Genomic DNA, 22,095 nt, shown 5'->3' on the forward strand with positions numbered 1-22,095 from the left:
AAATTCTAAATCTATTTAACTAAAATAACTTGCTGATCATTCTTCTGTAAAGATCTACACTTGACATGACCTTTACATATGCTGCATGTGATTAAAGTGAACTTTGAAAGAGTACCATTTGGATATCCTTCAAAATACACAGTGCAGTGGACCCCAACGAGTAGAATCGTAACTAACCTGTTAAGGCGATAAAGGGGTACAGAAAAGGACTTTAGTTATATCTTATCTTGTCGGTATTTCTATCCCACACATATAATCTGGAAGGTAATTTAGTGTTGAGGTGTATGTACAATTTAGTCAAATACTATTCATGCCACACCCTCTAAACCTGTAAATACCATTACCCAACTAGGTATATGTTTATATGTATACCTAGTTGGGTACTGGTATTTCTTAGTCCCATATATATGTATGTATATGTATATATATCAGAATATATATTTCAGAATTTATAAAATTGTTAATGATCATGTGAATATTCTGTTTCTTTGTATTATAAGCTGACGATGTTAAAAACGCAACCTGTAACAGCGACCTCGGTCAGTGCACGTGTTCTCGTGGTATCCCGTCTTGATGTCTTATGATATATTCGATAATCTTTAAACGACATAGTGTTCGTTCAAATAATGAGTGTAATCTTATACACCTTGACGACATTCTAGGTAGCTGCACCTGAATAACCCTACGGACCCGCAAGAGTTACTACCCTTGGTACACGATATTCAATCATGGCCGCGTGTGTTCGCAGCCACTGAACTATCAATTATCAATCTGAGTTAACGTCTGAAACGTCTACGATATACTCACACGGATTGTTGAAAGGGAATAAGCATTTAAGGAAGGTAGCACACTGTTCAAAAAGGGAAACTATTCTTCAATTTCATCTCAGGTAAGTTCAATCTGGTCTCGACACATGAGGTTAAAAATACATGGTTAAGCATCATTTGAAATATCCACTGGGCTGAATATAATAATTGTATATACAGTGATGTAACCATTTACTCGGTTGTCTCGGGTACACCAATTCATTGTCACTATACGTGATTATTAGTAGGTCACCCCAAACCCGGAAGTACTTGCAGTGAAATGGACGAAAAATGTGTGTGGTTTATATTCTTAATACTACAATAGGTACAATGTGTGAAGCCCATTTCTGGTGTCCCCGCCTTGATTTTGCTTGAATATTGCTAAAAGCGGGGTAAAACTACACTCACCCACTCATTCACGCACTCACTCACTCACTCAAACCCACTCACTCACTCACTCACTCACTCACTCACTCACTCAAAGATAAGTTATGAAAAATATTTGTATTTTTTGATTTCATCAATAAAACAATTTATCGATATTTGGATGAAAAAATATTTAATATAAACTAACAAAACATGATATAAATCCTCCACTTTATTTAAATTACATTGGGTACACACTCTCTGATTTCTTAGTATATTACTGCGCCTCCCTAGTTCAATCATTAATCTATGTGCACTACATCGAAATTATGATTATGATCTTCTCAAGTTTACATCCATTTGATAACTGTCAGTAGATAATAATGGTTTCTATAACTTATAACATTTGCCAGCTGAACTAACAACACAAGTCGATATATCAACATTAGTTTTTCTTAGCCTCATTAAAAATACTCCTTGCTTTTGGGGGGTACACATTGATTGTTCTATATACCACTTTTATAGATGTAGTTCTTCTCATGAAAAGCCCTGTTTGTAGACCCGTGTTTTTCATACAACATCATATTGTAACATTTTCGTGGTAATCGGAACATGGAATATTAAGTATTTTCAACCAGTATTTTATAATTGTAATATATTGGGAAACATGTAACGGTAAACGTCCACACCCACATTAAACTATTACATTTGAAGTACTTTGTTTTGTCCCTTGAAATATTTTACAGCATAAAGATGAACTGATAATATTACTTTAGATTCACATAGTCCCCATACCACAGAGCCAAATAAAAGAATTGGGGAAATCTTAATATCAACAATTTCTTAAATGAAAGATCATATACATTTTGTAAATTACGTAACCGTCGTACCTTGAATGGCTGCCCAGTAGTATGTTTTTTTCCACGATAACTTATTTGAAACATTTGTTTATTAGGGTAATTGTTTCTAATTGTTTGCCTTTGTGATACCATATTTCCTTTCTAGACACAGTGACCTTAGTCTTATTTATATAAACATTCAATACCCCCCGGCATAATTAGGTTTTATCAGTTTGGCAAGTTCCTTAAAAAGAATGAGAAGCGAGAAAGACACACAGCCTTGTCTCACACCAGATTCTCAAGCAAATATTTCAGAATATATATTATTATTTGTAACACAAGATTTTATATCTTGATAGATATTACATACTAATTTTCTCAGTGTGTTACTTATTCTGTGAGCGTGAAACAAAAACCATCACTTACTTCGACATACTGAATCAATGATTTCAGAAAAGTCAACAAAAATTGCAAATCTCAATGCTTACCCTGTATGTGTAACAGCCAATGTCTATAATCAGGCAATATGTATATTGACAGAACAATGTTTGGAAGTAAAACTTCAGAAGCCATTTCACTCATACATAAAAAGGTATAGGAAGAAAAGTTATCCAGAAAAAAACTCCTTCCTTTCCATAATCCCATTTAAATTTGAAATAACTTTGGTCAAACAGCCAATTCCCTCCCATAGATTTATCCACTTGAACTACACGTAAATGACACCACCTCATCTGTTCCTATTTCCTAGTATATCTATGCTTAAAGAGTGACAAAAACTATCCACAAGAATGTATGACAAGAGGGATGACTATCCATAAGTCAAAGTTTCCTTTGTGTTGAGCACAATTCCAGCAGGTCAAGTCTTTGGTGTCAATATTTCACAGCTTTTGAGAAACAATCGAGCATGCTCTTTCTAAGAAGATTTCATTTCATGTAAAGAGAGCCATTTTCCGGCCTTTAAAGAAGTAATGTCTATTCGGTTTCTCACTTTTACACCTCCTTATTTTTCGCCTCTGCGACCACTTTAAATCATTTGCAACAGCATAACGTTTAGATTTAAAGCGTTCACGTAAACTAAGAGTATTTATCTTATCATCCCAATGAATCAGTCTTGCAAAAACGTCTAACTTCATTCTGGGAAACCACAGTTTATAATTATAGTTTACAACATAGTCCACTTTTTCATTAACCGCATCAACATCCAATCGGATTATAGTTTCTCTTCATGTGATGTTTGACTTTTATCAGCCACGAGTGGAAGCAAAACATGACGTAAAGGATGTATATGTGTTTGTTGTTTTATGCCATACTTGTGATCAATGCAGAATTGCAATTTGATTCTAAATTAACGTTTCAGTCCAGTGAGCTTTTGTCAATACTGTCAATTAAAAACGTGTTTGGGCCGAGAGAATAAAACAACTCATGGTGTCCATTCAAATAACGAGTGTAATCTTACACATGTTGAGTAATTGCAGCACATGGACCCACGAGAGTTATTCCCCTTAACACACTTTTCATTCATAGATTTCACAATATTTCATCACGGCCGCTTGTGTTCGCGGCCACTGAACATCAGTCAATTATCTCCCTCCGTTACAAACACGCACGAAATACTCACAAACATTGTTGAATGGGAATAAATAATTACAGAAACAAGCCTAGAAAAGGAAAACATTACTTCAATCATATTGTAAGTTCAGTGACAAGTTGGTCTCGACACATGAGGTCGAGATACATGGCAATATAAGAATGACTTGATATCAACTGCGTCTATTATGATAAATATAAATACAGTAATGTAACCGCTTACTCGTTTGTTTCGGGTACACCAATTCACGGTCAGGACAAGTGAGTTTTGGTGATAACGTGTACACTTCCTCAGATTATCACTGCTCGGAGACGCAAATATGGTATAAAATTCAATAATGAGAATTTACTCAAATGTAAAGTATTATCCCAGTGAAATAACATTCGCTCAAATACGCTATGTGTGACAGAGTTATGTTCTTTTATTTGTATTTTTAGTTCATTGATATTCCTCGTGTATTTCACCTGGGATATCATTGTATATGGTAAGACTAACAGTAACAGCAACTCTGATTATGTATTCCATCATATCCTGCTACCACGTGAATCTTTTCACCAGATGAGTCCATTCACATCTTTTATCCAATTTCTTGAGGAGCATCTCACGAGTTCGATGTCGGATATAGATCTTACGTGTACACTTCCTCAGATTATCACTGCTCGGAGACGTAAAAATGGTATAAAAATCAATAATGAGAATTTACTCAAATGTAAAGTATTATCCCAATGAAATAACATTCATTCAAAGACGCTATGTGGGACAGAGTTATGTCCCTTAAAATACCGATTTTAAGTTGATTAATATTCCTCGTAAACATACAATGCCATGGAGAAAGTTGTCAAATGTAACACATGTTTTATTTGGGATAACACTTTCTTAGTAAAGTACAGATTCTCGTACTTTTTTGGGGTTGAGTACCGTCCGGGATTCGAAGCCAGAGTGAGGCACCTAATTGTCAGCATACAAAGTCAGCGATCTAACCCACTCAGCCACCGAGGCTTCCACAAATTTGAAACTTCGACAATTGGTAGTCTGGATCACGTACACGTGTGAGTTCTGTGTCGGCCCGGGAAGTCGAAAATCTATTTACCAGTAGTACCGGAAAGGCGAATGGAGGGGTAAGGGACTGGGGACCGGGAAGGCGAATGAAAAGATCAGTGACTGACTGATATAGAAGATTTAACGTGCGCTTTCCGACTGCAGCGTATTTCGCATACGGGTCAGTACTTACTTACTTACTTTGGAGATTTAACGTGCGCTTTCCGACTGATGCGTATTTCGCACACGGGCCCGGCCAGGCCATTTAATGTGTTTCCGAAAGGGGCGAGGGTGGTCTGTGCAACCCAAGAGGGGGCTTTAGGGGTTGCTTATATGGAATTTGGGAATTTTGAGATTTGGAATAGATGCCGATGGGGTTGGGGAGGAGAACTAAGGGAGCTGGGTATGGTGGATGATTGTTTGTTTATGTGATTTTGATTTGGTAGGTTATTATGGTTTTAGATGCGTTTTATTAGTTCCGTTTTGATTAAGAATACGCCTAAGGCCTTGAAGTTTTCTAGTTTATTTTGTGGGTTTAGTATTGCTTCTAGAGTGAGAGCTTTGTTTAGATTGAGGGTGGTTTGTAATGCGGTTCGATGTGTTAGGTAGTGTGTGCAGTGGATGAGTGCGTGTTCTGGGGTTTCTGGTTGTTTGCAGTGTGGGCAGTGACCTGTAGTGTGTTTCTTAATTTTTTTTAGATGGTTATTCAGGTTGGTGTGTCCTGTTTGGAGTTTAGTGATTACTCTGTCGATTTTTTTTGATGGATGGAGAATTTTTGGTTTGGTTAGTGGTTTGCTGAGCACTCTTTTGATTTGGCTATTTGAGTTAAGATATAGGTTATGCCATTTTTTTGTGATTTTTTGTTTGTTTACACTTTTAATTTCTGATTTTGAGATGGGTAAGTTTAAGCTTATTTCTGGGATTTTGAGGGATAGTTTAGCTGCTTTATCGGCGTTTTCATTACCGTATATTCCTACGTGGGCGGGTATCCACAAGAAGGTTATTTGTTTGCCTGCCTTAGTTACGTCGTTGGAGCTTTTAAGTATTTGATTTATTAATTTAGGTCGGTTTTTGGTATTTTTGTTTTGGAGGGCTTGTAGTCCACTTAGGGAGTCAGTAAGTATTAGGATTTTTTGGTGGTTTTTGGATTCTTGATTGTGGAGGGCTGAGGCCATGCCCATTAGTTCTGCCGTGAATATTGATTGGTTATTTGGGAGTCGGAAGGATTGTGTGGTTTTAGTTGGTTGTGTGGTATGGACTCCGAAACCCGTGTGTTTGGAGGTCAGATCTGAGGATCCGTCCGTGTAAATGTGACACCAATTTGGCCAATTTTTGTGTTTGTATGCTAGTGTGGTAGTTTTAGCTATGTTTGGGTCGGTTTGTTTATTTATTTGGCTTGCTAGTGTTGTGTCTATTTTGGGTATTTTAAGTTTAGGGGTGAAGATATTTGATTGTTTGCAGTTTTGTTTAAGATTTTTAATTTGGTGTCCATTTAGGTAGTTTGTTATTCTTTGGGATATTGGGGTAAGTAAGGGGTGTTTACGAGCTAGAGCTTGGTTTTTAGGGCTGATGTTTTGGTTTATTAAGTTTTGGATGAGAGTGTTTGATTGGGACGCGGCCCAGAAATTTAAGCTTAGCTGTTCCCTGCGTAGACTTGGTGGCATTTCTCCTGTTAAGGCCTGAAGTGAGGTGTAGGAGGTGCCATGTTGGGTGCGTGTAATGAGTTTGAGAGCCTGATATTGTATTGAGTCAAGTTTTTTAGATAGAGAGTTGTTTAGGGTGTTGTATATGGCGCAGCCGTAGTCTAGTTTTGATCTAATTAGTGATATGTAGAGAGAGAGGAGAGTATCTTTGGAGGCTCCCCAGTTAGAGCCAGTTAGGCATCTTAGGGTGTTTAGGTCTTTACTGCATTTAGTTTTTAGGTTTTGGATGTGAGCATCCCAGGTGAGATGTTCATCGAAAATAAGTCCTAAGAATTTGGTTTGTTTTTGAAATTTGATTGTTTGATTGTTTAGCTGGAGGATTGGGGAGGTGGGTTTCATGTTTTTATGTTTGAATACTATTCCTTTTGTTTTTTCTGAGTTAAGAGAGAAGCCCCATTTGTCAGCCCATTGTTGTATTTTATTAAGAGATTTTTGGAGTAGATTTTTGGCCATTTTCATGCTTTTAGTGCGGATCAAGATGGCTCCATCATCCGCGAATTTTGATGTGTTTACTTTAGGGGATAGACCCTCGAATAGATCGTTTATCATGATATTGAAGAGGGTGGGGCTGAGGATACTGCCCTGTGGAGTGCCATTTTCTAGGGGACATTGGTCCGATAAAGGTTGGTCTATACCCACGGTTATTTTACGATTGTTTAGGAAGTCCTGGATGTAGTTTATTATCTGACCTTTGAGTCCTATTTTTTTAAGTTTTTGTATTAGCCCATCGTGCCATACCATGTCGAAAGCTTTCGAGAAGTCTAAGAAGATGCCTGTGGTATATTGTTTATTTAGTTGTCCTGTTTTAATATCTTGTTCTAGTCGGGCGAGGTTATCTAGGGTTGAGCGGCCAGGAGTGAAACCGCTTTGATCTGGGTTTATGATGTTATTTTGGGTTAAGTAATGTTGTAATCTATTTTTAGCCATTGATTCCATTACTTTACATAAGTTTGAAGTTAGGGATATTGGTCTATATGAGTTAGCTTGATTAGCTGGTTTATTAGGTTTAGGGATTGGTATGACTAGGGCCTGTTTCCAGGGACGGGTCAGTGATGTGTACCCTCGTTATGTATACAAGGGACACTTATACACTGAGGACACTGGGGTGTTGTGAGACGGAAAAGTGAAGAAAGAGATAAAACAAATTGAACTCAGAGAATATGATTACTAACTTCCATTGAACTCGTGAGACGGAAAAATAAAGAAAGAGATAATCTACTAAAATTGTTAAAATTGAACTCAGAGAATGTGATTACTAACTTCCATTGAACTCAGATTAAGTAATCTAGTAAAGAAACGATGAAGTTATAACAACACACGGGAATCAGTTAATCTCTACTACTATATCTTGTATTGAGAAGATGCGACTTTAACGCAAAAGTTGTTTGAATTGTGAGTAGGATGTCTCTTTGTTCTGAAACCCAAGTAAGAAGTATATAAGATTTTTATATGTAAAAGATCAAAGGCCAACAACCTAGCCAAACACTTCTCTAAAGTTAGCAGCAACAGTAACTTCAGTAAGAAATTCCAAGATAAACTAAATAAAGAAACCAAATTCTCCAAAGAAAACAGACAAGACAACCTAGAAATAAATCAACCTTACACCATAGAAGAACTAAATCACGTACTAAACAATAGAAAAAAAGGAACAGCCCCTGGCCTAGACCTCACCTCTTACCAAATAATCAAACACTTACCTACCAAACTACTCCAAACTTTACTTAAACTATACAACCTAGTCTACCTAAACGGACAGGTCCCATCCTCATGGAAGGAAGCTCTAGTAATCCCAATACCTAAACCAAATAAACCAGCAGATCAGGCAAACTCCTATAGGCCCATCTCCCTAACCTCAAATCTCTGCAAAATAATGGAACTTATGACTAAAAATAGGCTACAGCACTACCTAGACCAAAACAACATCATAAATCCTGACCAAAGCGGCTTCACTCCTGGCCGATCAACTCTCGATAACCTTGCCCGACTAGAACAGGATATAAAAACAGGACAGCTAAACAAGCAATACACCATAGGCATATTCCTCGACTTCTCTAAAGCTTTCGATATGGTATGGCACCACGGGCTAATACAAAAACTAAAAAAAATAGGACTAAAAGGTCAAATAATAAACTTCATCCAAGATTTCCTAAACAATCGCAAAATTGTGGGTATAGACCATACACTATCGGACCAGTGTCCCCTAGAAAATGGCACTCCCCAGGGCAGCATCCTCAGCCCAACCCTCTTCAATATAATGATAAATGATCTATTCGAGGGTTTATCCCCTAAACTAAACACTTCAAAATTCGCGGATGACGGAGCCCTATGGATCCGCACTAAAAGCATTAAAATGGCAGAAAACTTAATCCAAAAATCTCTTAATAAAATACAACAATGGGCTGACAAATGGGGCTTCTCCCTTAACTCAGATAAAACAACAGGAGTAGTATTCAAACATAAAAACATGAAACCTGCCTACCCAATCCTCCAGCTAAACAACCAAACAATCAAATTCCAAAAACAAACAAAATTCTTAGGACTTATTTTCGATCAACACCTCACCTGGGAGGCTCACGTCCAAAACCTAAAAACTAGATGCAGCAAAGACCTGAACACATTAAGATGTCTCACCGGCTCTAACTGGGGAGCCTCCAAAGATACCCTCCTCTCACTATATACAACACTAATTAGATCGAAACTAGACTACGGCTGTGCCATATACAATACCCTAAACAACTCTCTTTCTAAAAAACTTGACTCAATACAATATCAGGCTCTCAAACTAATTACACGCACCCAACATGGCACCTCCTACACCTCACTTCAGGCCCTTACAGGAGAAATGCCACTAAATCTACGCAGGGAACATCTAAGCCTTAATTTCTGGGCCGTGTCCCAAACAAACCCTCTCATCCAAAACTTAATTAACCAAAACATTAGCCCAAGAAACCAAGCTCTAGCTCGCAAACACCCCTTACTCACCCCAATATCCCAAAGAATAACAAACTACCTCAATGAACACCAAACTCAAAATCTTAAACAAAACTGCAAAAAATCAAATATCTTCACCCCTAAACTCAAAATACCCCAAATAGACACAACGCTAGCTAACCAAATAAATAAACAAACCGACCCAAACATAGCTAAAACCACCACACTTGCATACATACACGAAAATTGGCCAAATTGGTGTCACATATACACTGATGGATCTTCAGATCCGATCTCCAACCACACAGGCTTCGGAGTCCATACCACACAACCAGTTATATCCACACAATCTTACAGACTCCCTAACAACCAATCTATATTCACGGCCGAACTTATGGGCATGGCCTCAGCCCTGCATAACCAACAATCTAAAAACAACAAAAAAATCCTAATTCTCACTGACTCCCTTAGTGGACTACAAGCCCTCCAAAACAAAAATACCAAAAAACGACCTAAATTAATAAATCAAATACTTAAAAGCTCCAACGACCTAACAAAAGCAGGCAAACAAATAACCTTCTTGTGGATACCCGCCCACTTATGAATTTACGGCAACGAAAGCGCCGATAAAGCAGCTAAATTATCTCTCAAAATACCAGAAATAAGCCTAAACCTACCCATCTAAAAAACAGAAATTAAAAGTGTAAACAAACAAAAAATAACCAAAAAATGGCATAATCAATATCAAAACTCAAATAGCCAAATCAAAAAAGTGCTCAGAAAACCACTAACCAAACCAAAAATTCTCCATCCATCAAAAGAAATCGACAGAGTAATCACTAAACTCCAAACAGGACACACCAACCTAAATAACCACCTAAAAAAAATATAAAAAACACACTACAGGTAACTGCCGAGAAACCCCAGAACACGCACTCATCCACTGCACACACTACCTAACACATCGAACCGCATTACAAACCACCCTCAATCTAAACAAAGCTCTCACTCTAGAAGCAATACTAAACCCACAAAATAAACTAGAAAACTTCAAGGCCTTAGGCGTATTCTTAATCAAAACGGAACTAATAAAACGCATCTAAAAACACAATAACCTACCAAATCAAAATCACATAAACAAACAAACATCCACCATACCCAGCTCCCTTAGTTCTCCTCCCCAACCCCATCGGCATCTATTCCAAATCTCAAAATTCCCAAATTCCATATAAGCAACCCCTAAAGCCCCCTCTTGGGTTGCACAGACCACCCTCGCCCCTTTCGGAAACACATTAAATGGCCTGGCCGGGCCCGTGTGCGAAATACGCATCAGTCGGAAATCTCCAAAGTAAGTAAGTAAGTACAAGATCATTAACGTTCAAAACGATGGCTAATGCACAGGGACGTTTGATTTTCATCGACTCTGTTCGTGGCGGCAAGCATCTTTACTACAGTGGTCATAAGTATCGTATTAACAAGAAGACTGATGAGAAGACTTATTGGAAGTGTGTCACCAGCCAGTGCAAGGCCAAACTCATCACCTCCGATGATGTCCTTCAGTCACAAGGATAGGCACACAACCATGTAGAACAGCCCTTCATCATGCACGTTGATGCCTTCAAATCGAAACTAGTTCATCGTACCAAGATCGAGGTGACTCCTATACCCAGGATCTACGATGATGAGATCGCCAACCTGAGGAAGAACCATGACATTGTACCTGATGGTGTGCTGGCTGAGATCCCGACCTTTGCTGCGATGAAGACTATCCTTTACCGCCAGCGTCACAAGACTGTTCCACGCCTGCATCAAAGTAGACTACACGTCAACTTAGAAGGAGAGTGGACCCGTACTCAAGGAGGAGAGAGATTTCTTCATACGGTACCTATGTCAGAAGGCGAAGACCCTATCCTTATCTTCACTACTGACAAGAACCTAGAACTGTTGTGTGAAGCAGACATTGTGTATGAAGATGGCACTTTCTCGTCTTCTCCAAAGCTGTTCGACCAAGTGTACACCATTCATGCTGAGTTTCAAGAGCATATGTTCCCTCTTGTATTCTGTCTTCTACCAAACAAGGCAGAGTGTACTTACGTGAGAGCTTTTGAATACATCCAAGAGGCTGCACACAACTTAGGTTTTGATTGGACTCCCCGGGTGTTTCAGCAAGACTTTGAGCGCGCTGCCCACAACGCCGTTGAATCTGTGTTCGCCACTACACATACTAGAGGCTGCTTCTTTCACTTTACCGAGTGTAAGTGGCGACGCGTACAGAAGGAAGGACTGGCAACAGAATACACTAGCGTTGAAGAAGTGAAGAAGGTTGTAAGACGAGCTTCTGCCCTTCCCTTGGTGCCACTAGACATGGTTGAAGACGTGTGGGCTGATGCGATTGCAGACAGTCCTCAAAGCGTCAAGGTGACGCGCTTCATGGACTATATTACCACTACATGGGTAGAAGGATCTTGGAGCAAGGACCTGTGGAATCACTTCGGAAACCAGGGACGCAGAACAAACAACAACCTTGAAGGATGGCATCATCACCTGAACAAGAGCGCCCAGACTCACCCTAACATCTTCGAGGTAGTGAATCTTCTGAAACAATCTCTAACAGAAGTGAGGGTTGAGCAGCTAGGCGCTCACCCAAGAGCGCCTGCTCGGAAGAGAAAATACCGAGTGATTGACTCTAGACTCTGTGCCTTGAAAGAAGATCTGTTGAACCAATTGACGACAACAATGGACTACACTGACGATGTGGCAGATCTACTGCACTGGGAATGAACTGAATTATTACATAAATGATAAAATGTATGTCTATATACATCTTCAAATACATGCATGATATATGATATGTTATACTATACTTGTTATATATTGACTTTGTTGTCCATATTAAATAGTGTCCTCATTTCATTGGTGTTTTCTTTGTAATTAACAAGTACCGAGAAGGCGATCATCTGCCATAATAAGAATTTTTGTGATGACCGGGAAGGCGAACGTAATTTCTAACTCTGAGGGATTGATTTTCGCCTTCGAGGCCCATAACCGTGGGTTCGAATCTCGGACGGGAATCAACCCAAAACAATAAGAGAATCTGTACTTTACTCAGAAAGTGTTATCCCAAATATAGTACGTGTTAGATATTCCTGGTGTATTTCACCTGGGATATCATTGTATATGGTATATCAGTAACAGGATTATTTATTCCACCACATCCTGCTTCCAGGTGAACTTTTTCTCCAGATGTGTCCATTCATATCTTTTAGAAATTAAAGATTTATACTCATTGGTGGTTGACAAAGTAGACAAAATTTATGGATAACAACTTCTTTAATACTGTAAAGGCGACGTTTAGGTATATATCCTTATGCCATTGTCAAGCAAGACTGAATGAGGAACATTGTAAAGAATATAAACAGTAGGTGGAGGTTTAAAAGTTGCGGATTGGTGGTTGGTTCTTTATTCAAAATATAGCGAACTTTAAATTCTTTAATTCACAGAATACCTAGTAATTGTGAATGTGTTGTACAAACACGATGAATGAGATATTTAGGTGTCGTTAACTAGACATGAAGTTGATGTATTGAACGTACTACCAGATCTATAAAAGCTATGCATATTGTTCACATCATTTTTTACATTTCAAGTCAAACATTCATATGAGTACAATATAATGATCTGAGTGTGTGTGTGTGTGTGTGTGTGTGTGTGTGTGTGTGTGGGTGTGGGTGTGCTCTTAAACTTACTTTAAGATGATATGAAAACATTTACCACGATATGAATAGTTATTCAAATATGGCCCACAAACACGAAGTTCGGAAGTGCGGAAAGTAACGATAGACGACTGTAACGACTGGGTACCATTGATATGCAAATCCATATTCCGGTTACACTCAAAAGCACAACGAGCAAACAAGTCCTAGTGGAGACTGTTTAATCTGTAGATAAAGATTCTTCAAGGTCTGTAACATAATATATCGATCTTTTGTTGTCTTGTTGTTTGGATACATGTGTAGGCTTTAGTTCAATGACATTTTGTACTTCATGCAATTGCGTCATGTTTCTAAAATGTCACAAGACATGGTAAAATTATCCATTAATGGCTCCCCACCCCCCTCTCACCCCCCCACCCCCCCCTCTCACCCCACCCCCACCCCCAACCCCACCCCCCACCACCCACCACCCACCCCCGCTCTAGGTGTTGTGATGGGAGCCTGTCATGTATTGCAGTCCTATGCATGCCGACTGGCCGCTCCAAGGAGAGAAGTAACCTAGTGTGCTGCACTGAGAAAGTAATACTTGTTTAAGAAAATAGCAAATATCACAATTTACTGTATTCTCACATTGTGGGATACATGTGGTCTGTTCTGAATGTTGAAATTAGATTCCGACATAGAAATAATATTTGCAATGTATTTTGATCTGTACAATTATAGCGAATGTGTTTGCGTTCACAATTGTTCTTTGGCGTTGACCTTACATCAGAAAAATTACATCAGAAAAGAACAACCAAATTTAACGAGCAAGTTACTGGAAATGAATATTTAACATGGTATTGTACCGAAACGTCACACTGAAAGCATATAAAAGATGAAATCCATTACAGTCAACTTGCTCTCTATAATATTGCTGAAACTTGTGTGTGGATGACTCTGTTTATGTTAGGTGAAAAACAGGAATATTTGATAAAGGAAATGTAACGCAAATGCCTTGTTAATTTCTTTAACAGACGAAGAGTCACTTCTGTTATCAATGTATGTGTTGGTTGTTATTGTTTTTAACTACTGTAATACTGACTCGGCAGGATAAAGATGCTTCTATCAACTATTACTTGTATTCACAATGTGAACTACCTCCTCAGCGGATCCAATAATTAAACAAAGAAAACAGCCCATGTTGTAATAAATAGTATATCCCTCCCTGTCTACCCCTTTTTGTGCTTTTAGTATTGATGTTTGTTTTCTTAAAATTTGAAATTCTTTAAATTATTGTCAGCTGTTCATCTTTTACTTTCAAATGTATGTTTCTAAATATGGCAAAACACAAGTAAAAATAGCCTGTAGTGAAAAGGTATGTTTATTAGTTGTAATAATACCCTGCGACACTTGTGTTGGTTTTGTTTTAATGTGAAGTTAAAGTAATATTTTGTAAACACGTACATTGTGTAAGCTGTAATAAGCCCCAACACACGTGAATCTATTTTGTAGCAATTATAGCTATGTTTTAATTGTCTCAAGACATCAATACTGTAATAATTTGGGATGTTCATTTAATTTGTATTTCAAATATGTAGTTTTGATTTCTAACAATTTGTAATATAGATTTCAATATTACAATAATCATTACCAGATATAGCTCAAGGGTTAGTATTTGACACAGAGTTCTTAGAGCTAAATATCGGGGTGTTTATTATCTTTTCAAAATATGTTTTATTGTGAACACAATGTTGTCTGAACTTGTCAGGTGTCTACAGTCTCTGTGAATGTTGGCCATAGTTTTAAATCAGTGTTTCCGTGCTTTAACCTTTACTGTGTCGCGGTTATGAGACATTACGCCAATGTATAACTGTCATGGTAAGTTGATTCATTCTTGAAAATTGAAAAATAAATCAGCAATGTTAACTTATGCAGTAACTCCGTAACCCATGCAATGCCGTTTGAGCCAATATGTCTGGTGGTGTCTCAGTCAAGTTAGCATATGTATTATTCTGGTGCGAGTGCGTTTGGATTAACGCCTCTTTAAACAGTATTTATAAGGAAACGATTTTATAACGTTCTTTGGGAGTGGGGAGGTGATTTTGCTTTGCTTCAAAACATTAAATGTAACTTTTCTTATCGAGACTTATTTTTTCAGGACATCCAGCGTTCCTAGTGACCAATTATTATTTAAAGACCTAAAGAAGTGTTTCAAATGATATCTGGAACAAATTACTTTTTTCAAAACCAACAAACAAACACACAGTGAATTGCAAACAAATAGAACAGAGAGATGAGGAAGGGTACAGCAACCCAAGAGTAGAAGGTAAGAAACTGTGGCGATTATATACAATACAAAACACGTATAGAAAAACAAAGGATAACAGTTAGCTAAGTGTCCCGTATTGTAAACATTATTAAAAGACAGACACACTGGTATTTGGCTATTGTCAACCAAATGCGCATTTGTTTTCATATTGGAAGATGCGTACGACTTTGCACGTTAGTGATCATTATTACAGGGGTACTTCATAAGTGAGATTCTTTAGTTTAAAATTAACCCAAACGCTATTACTGATATGTCACTGCTGTAGACCATCGAATCTGCCAAGACAATCCAATACGGTGACTTCCCCGCTATCCCCATTTACCTCACTGTGATAACACGACTGATAACATGAGATGTGAAGCCAGACGACAGTGTTGTGCCCACAGTGTTCGTGTCAGCAGACTATACGCTTGGCTTACTTTCAAGCGACATACATATTTTTCATTCCAAAGAAGTATCCAGTTTTAGTTTGTTTTGGCTATGGTGAGCACATTTATTATCGGTGCTCTCGCCACCATTGTATATACACATATCGGAGGGTAGGTGGTTCGTTCCCATTGTCGTGTCATATCAAAAGACGGTAAAAGATGGTACTTTTTATTATATTTAACACGCAAGGCGTTTGACATAACGGCATAAAACATGGGGCAGAATAGGGATTAGTATAGTGTTTCTGATTATGATATTCTGGTTAATTAGTCTGTAAATGAAAGTTGAGGGCCAATTATTTCAAATCATGCGGAACTATCATTTATATAAGTTCATTTATTTCATAACAAAATGTTAGAGATTGAAGGCAAAGAGTGCATGTCGCCATTCCTCGCTAGGGACAGTGTATGTGTTTGTTTGAACACATCGTATTCAGATTGAAATGGATTGGGAACTAGTTATGAGAGACCTCCCTCTCCATGATACTTACCAAAGCTTGTATAGCAAATAACATACAAGGAAATTAGAAAAGAAGATAAGTGTATAGATATAAAAGGAATGTAACAAAGTAAATGGGTTACATAAATCAGTGTTACACCACTCTGAAGGTGAGTATAATTTTATAATGGTTTGAAACCCTCTGAATCATGCAGTCATGAAACATGTACGGTACTTGAACAAGAGTCGGTATTTGTCCTTGCAGGTTACTCAAGTGTGGATTTGCTGTCGTTATGGATGGACAATCTCAGATGGAAGATCACGATGTACACCAGTCTCATCAACCCATTTCTATACATCCCTCCATGTCGCAGGGTATTACAAGTACGAATGTTTCTGAAGCCCTTGAAACACTTAACCTCGGAACGGATGAGGAACTGGGAAGTGGTGATGATGCGTCGGGAGGGAATGATGGAGAAGGGTCGCTATCAAGAAAACAACCTGCACCAATGTTCCAACCTGAAGGTGGAGTTGAACACTCATATAGAACTGAAACCTCAACTGACAGTGAACAGCTTCTGATTAGAAGCCCTGATCAAACATCAGGAGTAGTGTCAGAAAGACGTGCCTTTAAGGAATATATAGAAAAACACTTTCCTTGTCTGGACAAATCAGTGTATGTGATTCCCTCTGTTTTTATTGGACACTCCACTTTCAAGGAATCAGCACCAGAGAAGCGAGAGGGTCCATTTGCATTTTTCAAGTATGATCCAGGGCATTGTTACAGTCAGGGTGAAGAGGGAGAACGAAGGGTTGCTCTTTGTATGGAATATTTGCTGAAGTACTGGTGCAGTGAAGATGGTCCTGCATTTATTGTCACACAATATCACTATGACAACCTTTCGAAAAAAACGTATGAGGGTAAAGGTGAACACGATGTATTGATCATCCACTACAGATTCGGATTGCTGTGCATTCAAGTAAAGAGTTGCCTCGCTAAATCTGTCGGTGCACTTAAGGAGCCGATTGATACAGGTCTGAATCAGTGTAAGAAGGATCTGGATTTCATTGAGAAAGAATTTCCCCATCTTTCTCGTTTATCAAAAACATGTATACTTGCCCTTCCAAATACATCAACAGAAATGGTTTGCCAGTTTAGAAATTACGAAAAGTGTCTTGAGCAACACGAAGTGTTATGTCTTGATCACCTTCCAAATCCTGAGTCAGATTTTGAATCCCAGAGTTTACAAAAGCAACAGCTTGCAGAGTGGTGGAAGAGGTTCACGACGCAAAGACTCTCGGGATTTGATTCCCATGATGATTACCGTGGTATCATTGAAAGATATGTAGGATGTTACTCGACTGTTACAATCCCAAAACCACGCCAGACGAAACGTCCTGGAAATACACTTGGAGAATGTGTTGCAGAAGTTGGGAATAGATATATGACCATTGTTCTCACACCCACTCAAATAAGGATCAACAACTCAGATGTGAAGAGACTTATCATCAGAGGTAATTATGGTTCTGGCAAAACAGTATTGTTGATTTTAAAAGCAGTGAAGCTTTTGAAAGCAGAACAAAAAGTGGCTGTTATAAGCATGTCTGATTCTCCTCTGCATTATGCTCTTAAAGAACAAATAGTTACAGGCTTGGGGGATGAATGTAAACCATTCCTTACTGTCCGACAGGTAACTGATCAAGAATCGCTTGCTGGGGTTCTTAAAGAATGTGCTGATGAGCAAAGGAATGTCCTGATTGATGAGTTCCCTTCTTTCCTACATGGAAATGCAAATCTTCATGGAGCTCTCGATATGTTTCCCAAAGAATATCTCTTGTGGATAGTGATGACAAGAGAGAGAGAAGAAACTCTCAGCAAAGGTGTACAGGAGGTATTTGAAGAACAAACAAATACAACAGGCTCCAGTCAACAAGAACTCAAATTTAAGGATGTGCGTCTCCTGGGAATATTACGATGTCCACCATCTATTTTTCATTTGTGGCCAGATTTTCGACAACCACAGAAGTCATTCAGTGAACAAAACATCAAAATAGAGGATCTAAAGAAAAAGCTCTCTACTGTGGATTTGATTCCACCCTTTTCTCGATCCACCAACATCACACATGTTACAGTTAGGGATTTAAGAAAAAGAGGAGGAAAGACCAAGGAAGAGAAGAAGGAGGAAAAGAAGGAGGAGGAGGAGAAGAGACCCTTCTTTAAACAACTTAAAGGGTTGAAAATTCCAGTTGCAAAATCAAATAGTGACACTCTAGACTCTAACTACATACTTCCTGATTCAGATAATTCCCATTTGGCAGAAAACGAAAAGGTAGCCGAGATAGGTTTTGGTGGTAACACAACGATATGTGTTTTTGTGAAAAATTCCAGACTTGACCACGTTGAACAGTTAAGCTATAACAAGAAGAGGTTTGCTGTTTTTCTGTACAAGCTAGGCTTTGGAGATGACTCTGATACGATTTCAAGAATTGCAAGGCAGGGAAATGTAGGAAATCGGGATATACGTTACAAATGGTCAGATCTAACCTTCATGGACATGCCTTATTATTACTCATTACTTTCAAACATGGGTGTGTCTTTAACATCAGATCGACCTTGTCAAGGAACAGACTTGAGAGTTGATATTATTTCAGACAAACAGGTTCACATTTCAGCTATCTCGGGATTCGAAGGTTACCATAGAAATGCAGACATTGAGATAATTACTGATGAACTCGTTTCAAATGTTTCCTTTTTGGAATGTAGGCCGCTTGATGGACCCAGCTGTGTGTATATTGATCACAATCACACATGCATACTTGAGAACTGTGGTGAATGCAAGAAACAACTTACATCATTCCTGAGTTTACTTGGCCTTACGTCTTCCCAAACTGACCACACATTACAAGGCCATGGTGATTTGATAACAACCAGAAATGATCTTGACTGGACAGATGTGATCATTTTGGATGACAGAATAGAGGCTAAATGTGAAACAAAATTGCTTAAGCAATGTGGGATGTCCGTGACGAACAGGCTGAACACGGAACTAGACCCAAGAGTTGCATTCGGCTCTACAAGGAGTGTAGACTACATGCGACCTGAACAGTTCCAAGGACTGGAAAGGAAAGTTGTTATGGTTGTGACATCAGGCGAACCCGAAATCCCTAGCCCTTTAGGTAAAGAGGTAGTGAGAGACGGAATTGAGGTTGCAATAAGTAGGTGCACTTCACAGCTATTGATTCTCAGGGTATGGCAATAGCTTATTATGACATCACGTCTTTCGTGAATACTTGAACATGGTCAACTAAAACTGCAATAACGTTCCTCTCATTCAAACCTTCCAGTATTTTTTTCAATATTGGTATTGATGCAATGTGTCACACAATGACAAGATATACTTCCTGGAACAGCACAACCAATAGAAAACATGTGAGTGTATGATAAGTTGCAGGGGACCGTGAGAGATTGATTTGAGTGTGTCCATCCTCTGATTGAGAATATATATGCCTGGAAAGAAAGAGGCATCTAAGAGGCGACTAACGGGTTCAGGTGGTCAGGCTCGCTGACTTGGTTGATCAAGAAAGTGATTTAAAAAATGATTTATTTGAAAGGGTTTACATGAGTATCAACCGATATGTGAAAACTCAAATTCATATAACTTTTCATTGATTGTCCATTTTGTACATTAGCTAGAAACGAATCGAGGCACTCACTATTGTTCATTTGAAAGATACTTATGGTGTTAATATTGACTTGATGCTAGTTGGTAATGCAGCTTTACCTGATCATGTGAACGAAAATATTTCAAACAATGTAAATACATTTCTCTATTTCTCTTATTTCCTTTCTGCCATTTATTGTAAATAAGCAAACATGTAAATCTACAGGAGAGTGCGTTCTAAGTTTTTGGTAACTTGTGCCCAATCCTTTTCAGGAGAATATATGTTTCCACAAAACTTGGTTGGTGCATGTCATCGTATCCCAATTGCGTAGATCGATGCTCGTGATGTCAATCACTGGATCGTCTGGTCCAGACTCGCTATAGTACAGACCGCCGTCATATAGCTCGAATATTGCTAAGCGTGGCGTCAAACAACAAACTAACAAGCACTCGTGGTGATTAACAAACACGATCGCGTCAAGGAATCCTGGTTCTGATCTATGTGCATGGGGAGTATGTGATGGAAGATTTTGTCCAGTAGACTCACATTTGAATTTTAGTAAATACATGCGGATGTGCAAAACGTATACATGTTATACATTGTTATGTACTGTGTATGTTTACATTAGTAATAAATAAAATATACTTGATGATTTCAAGGATGATATTTGTACTTTTGGGAGCACATTGTAATTTATTCAAACTTCATCGTTGCCCGAAGGACGTTTGGACTTCAGAGCTGCGGGGTAGCCCACGGGCTAAAGTGTTCGCGCAGACTCGGATTCGATACTCTAAAATGCGGGAAGCCCCGTCGTATGGCTGGAATATGGCTAATAGCTTGGCAAGTCCATATTTACTCTCTTATCTGAGTGAGCCGTATCTCATGGACTCGACCGTGCCGTGCAGTAGGAAAATAACGGTCTTCGTTAATTTCACAACCTCTTAGCCACTGATTTTGATTGCTGTGGTATCATATAATTCTACAATCAAACGCATATATTATTGATTTCTTCACAATAAAAGGGATTGGTGGTGAGGTGTAATGGTGTTTAGGATCTCGTTGAAGATTATGCACTTACAAAGTGAAATGCGTGCGTGTACTAGTCCGGACTTACGACGGTTTTACGGAGCTTGCTGATTTACTGAGATACCATGCTGCAGTTTAACAAGGATACTCCAATCAGACACACTACACTGACTTCCTTGTTTTATCTCTTTAATGCCGAGCGCCAGGCAGGACAACAACAAGTCCATCTTTTAACGCCTCTTTTGGTATGACGCTGCCGATGAGCGAACCACCGACCTTGCCTCCCTCGGGAAGAAGTTGTGTCCACCCTATGAGATATAATGAACGTCGAAAATAATGTATGCAGTAGAACACTCAGTGAAAATTTACCATGTGCCCTACAACTGTTTGTTTGTAGTGTCTGCTGTGTGATTGGACTCCGTGTAAACGTCCATGATATAATCAGCACAGTATCATTGGAATAGGAAACAAGAACTCCAGAGAATAACCAGTCTCGATTATAAGACGAAACAGATTTCATTTGATAACTTAGCCACCAGAGCCTCAACACCATTGAGCTGATGATGGTTACACATAGAAATCAATTAAAGGTATGCAATAATTCCGACAGTGGAATGGAATGAGACATTCGTGGCCCAGAAATAGTGGGTCGTGAATGATTTTCTTAATTGTGCGTGTTCTGAAATGAGTTTCATCAAGTTTGACTTCAATGATGTCGGGACATTGTTTTCGTGGCTTTTCGAATGGACGAGTGTCTTCTGAGTGATGGACTTTCAAATCCTCTTCTGCCAAATTATATTATTATACTTTCTTAATGAACCGTAACCATTCTTTGACATTTGTTAATGAAAATGTGATAACTTGTCAAAAATGAAAAGCATACGCAATATCTTGAATGGACTGTGAAGGATGTGACGAATCGTAACATGGCGCTGGCCTGTGGCAGAGTAGACTAACATCTAGTCTCTGAAATGAACATATCGTACAGAAAAAAACAGTTGTTCAGTTATCTTAATACAAATATAATAAAAGGGAGCCCAGTGACTCTCTTCATTTTCAGATACTGCAGTAATCTAGACTTGCCAAACATTATAGACTTGCATGGGCTGTATTTGATCAGGGTCTGTAAGACAGACTAGTGGCAGAGGTACTATGCTGGCTGCCGACCGCAATGAACTCTGGGTAGGAGAGTGCCATTTTTAATGAAGATTTTATGAAGAGGCTTAATAGATTTGAAAGGGGTT

General features: G+C 38.6%; 2 protein-coding genes across 3 annotated transcripts in view; both read left to right on the forward strand.

The window, feature by feature from the left end:
• LOC139478222 (uncharacterized) overlaps positions 1-20,393 on the forward strand; it is a 50,075-nt gene extending 29,682 nt beyond the window's left edge. For both annotated transcript variants that reach the window (XM_071260617.1, XM_071260618.1), the window contains exon 2: positions 16,428-20,393. In XM_071260617.1, the coding sequence (XP_071116718.1) occupies positions 16,456-19,422 (2,967 nt within the window). In that variant the 5' untranslated portion in view covers positions 16,428-16,455 and the 3' untranslated portion in view covers positions 19,423-20,393. The remainder of the gene's footprint in view (positions 1-16,427) is intronic.
• Positions 10,874-12,052, forward strand: LOC139479399 (uncharacterized). Its single transcript, XM_071262252.1, has one exon. It carries the CDS (start codon positions 10,874-10,876, stop codon positions 12,050-12,052), a length of 1,179 nt encoding a protein of 392 aa, XP_071118353.1.
• Positions 20,394-22,095: the final 1,702 nt, after the last annotated feature.

The sequence above is a fragment of the Haliotis cracherodii genome, unplaced genomic scaffold (assembly GCF_022045235.1).
Source record: "Haliotis cracherodii isolate W230 unplaced genomic scaffold, xgHalCrac1.p SCAF_4, whole genome shotgun sequence".
NCBI lineage: Eukaryota > Metazoa > Mollusca > Gastropoda > Lepetellida > Haliotidae > Haliotis > Haliotis cracherodii.

Excerpts from the sequence above, each read along its gene's own strand:
- LOC139479399 (XM_071262252.1), top strand. The coding sequence starts at position 10,874 with ATGCACGTTGATGCCTTCAAATCGAAACTAGTTCATCGTACCAAGATC.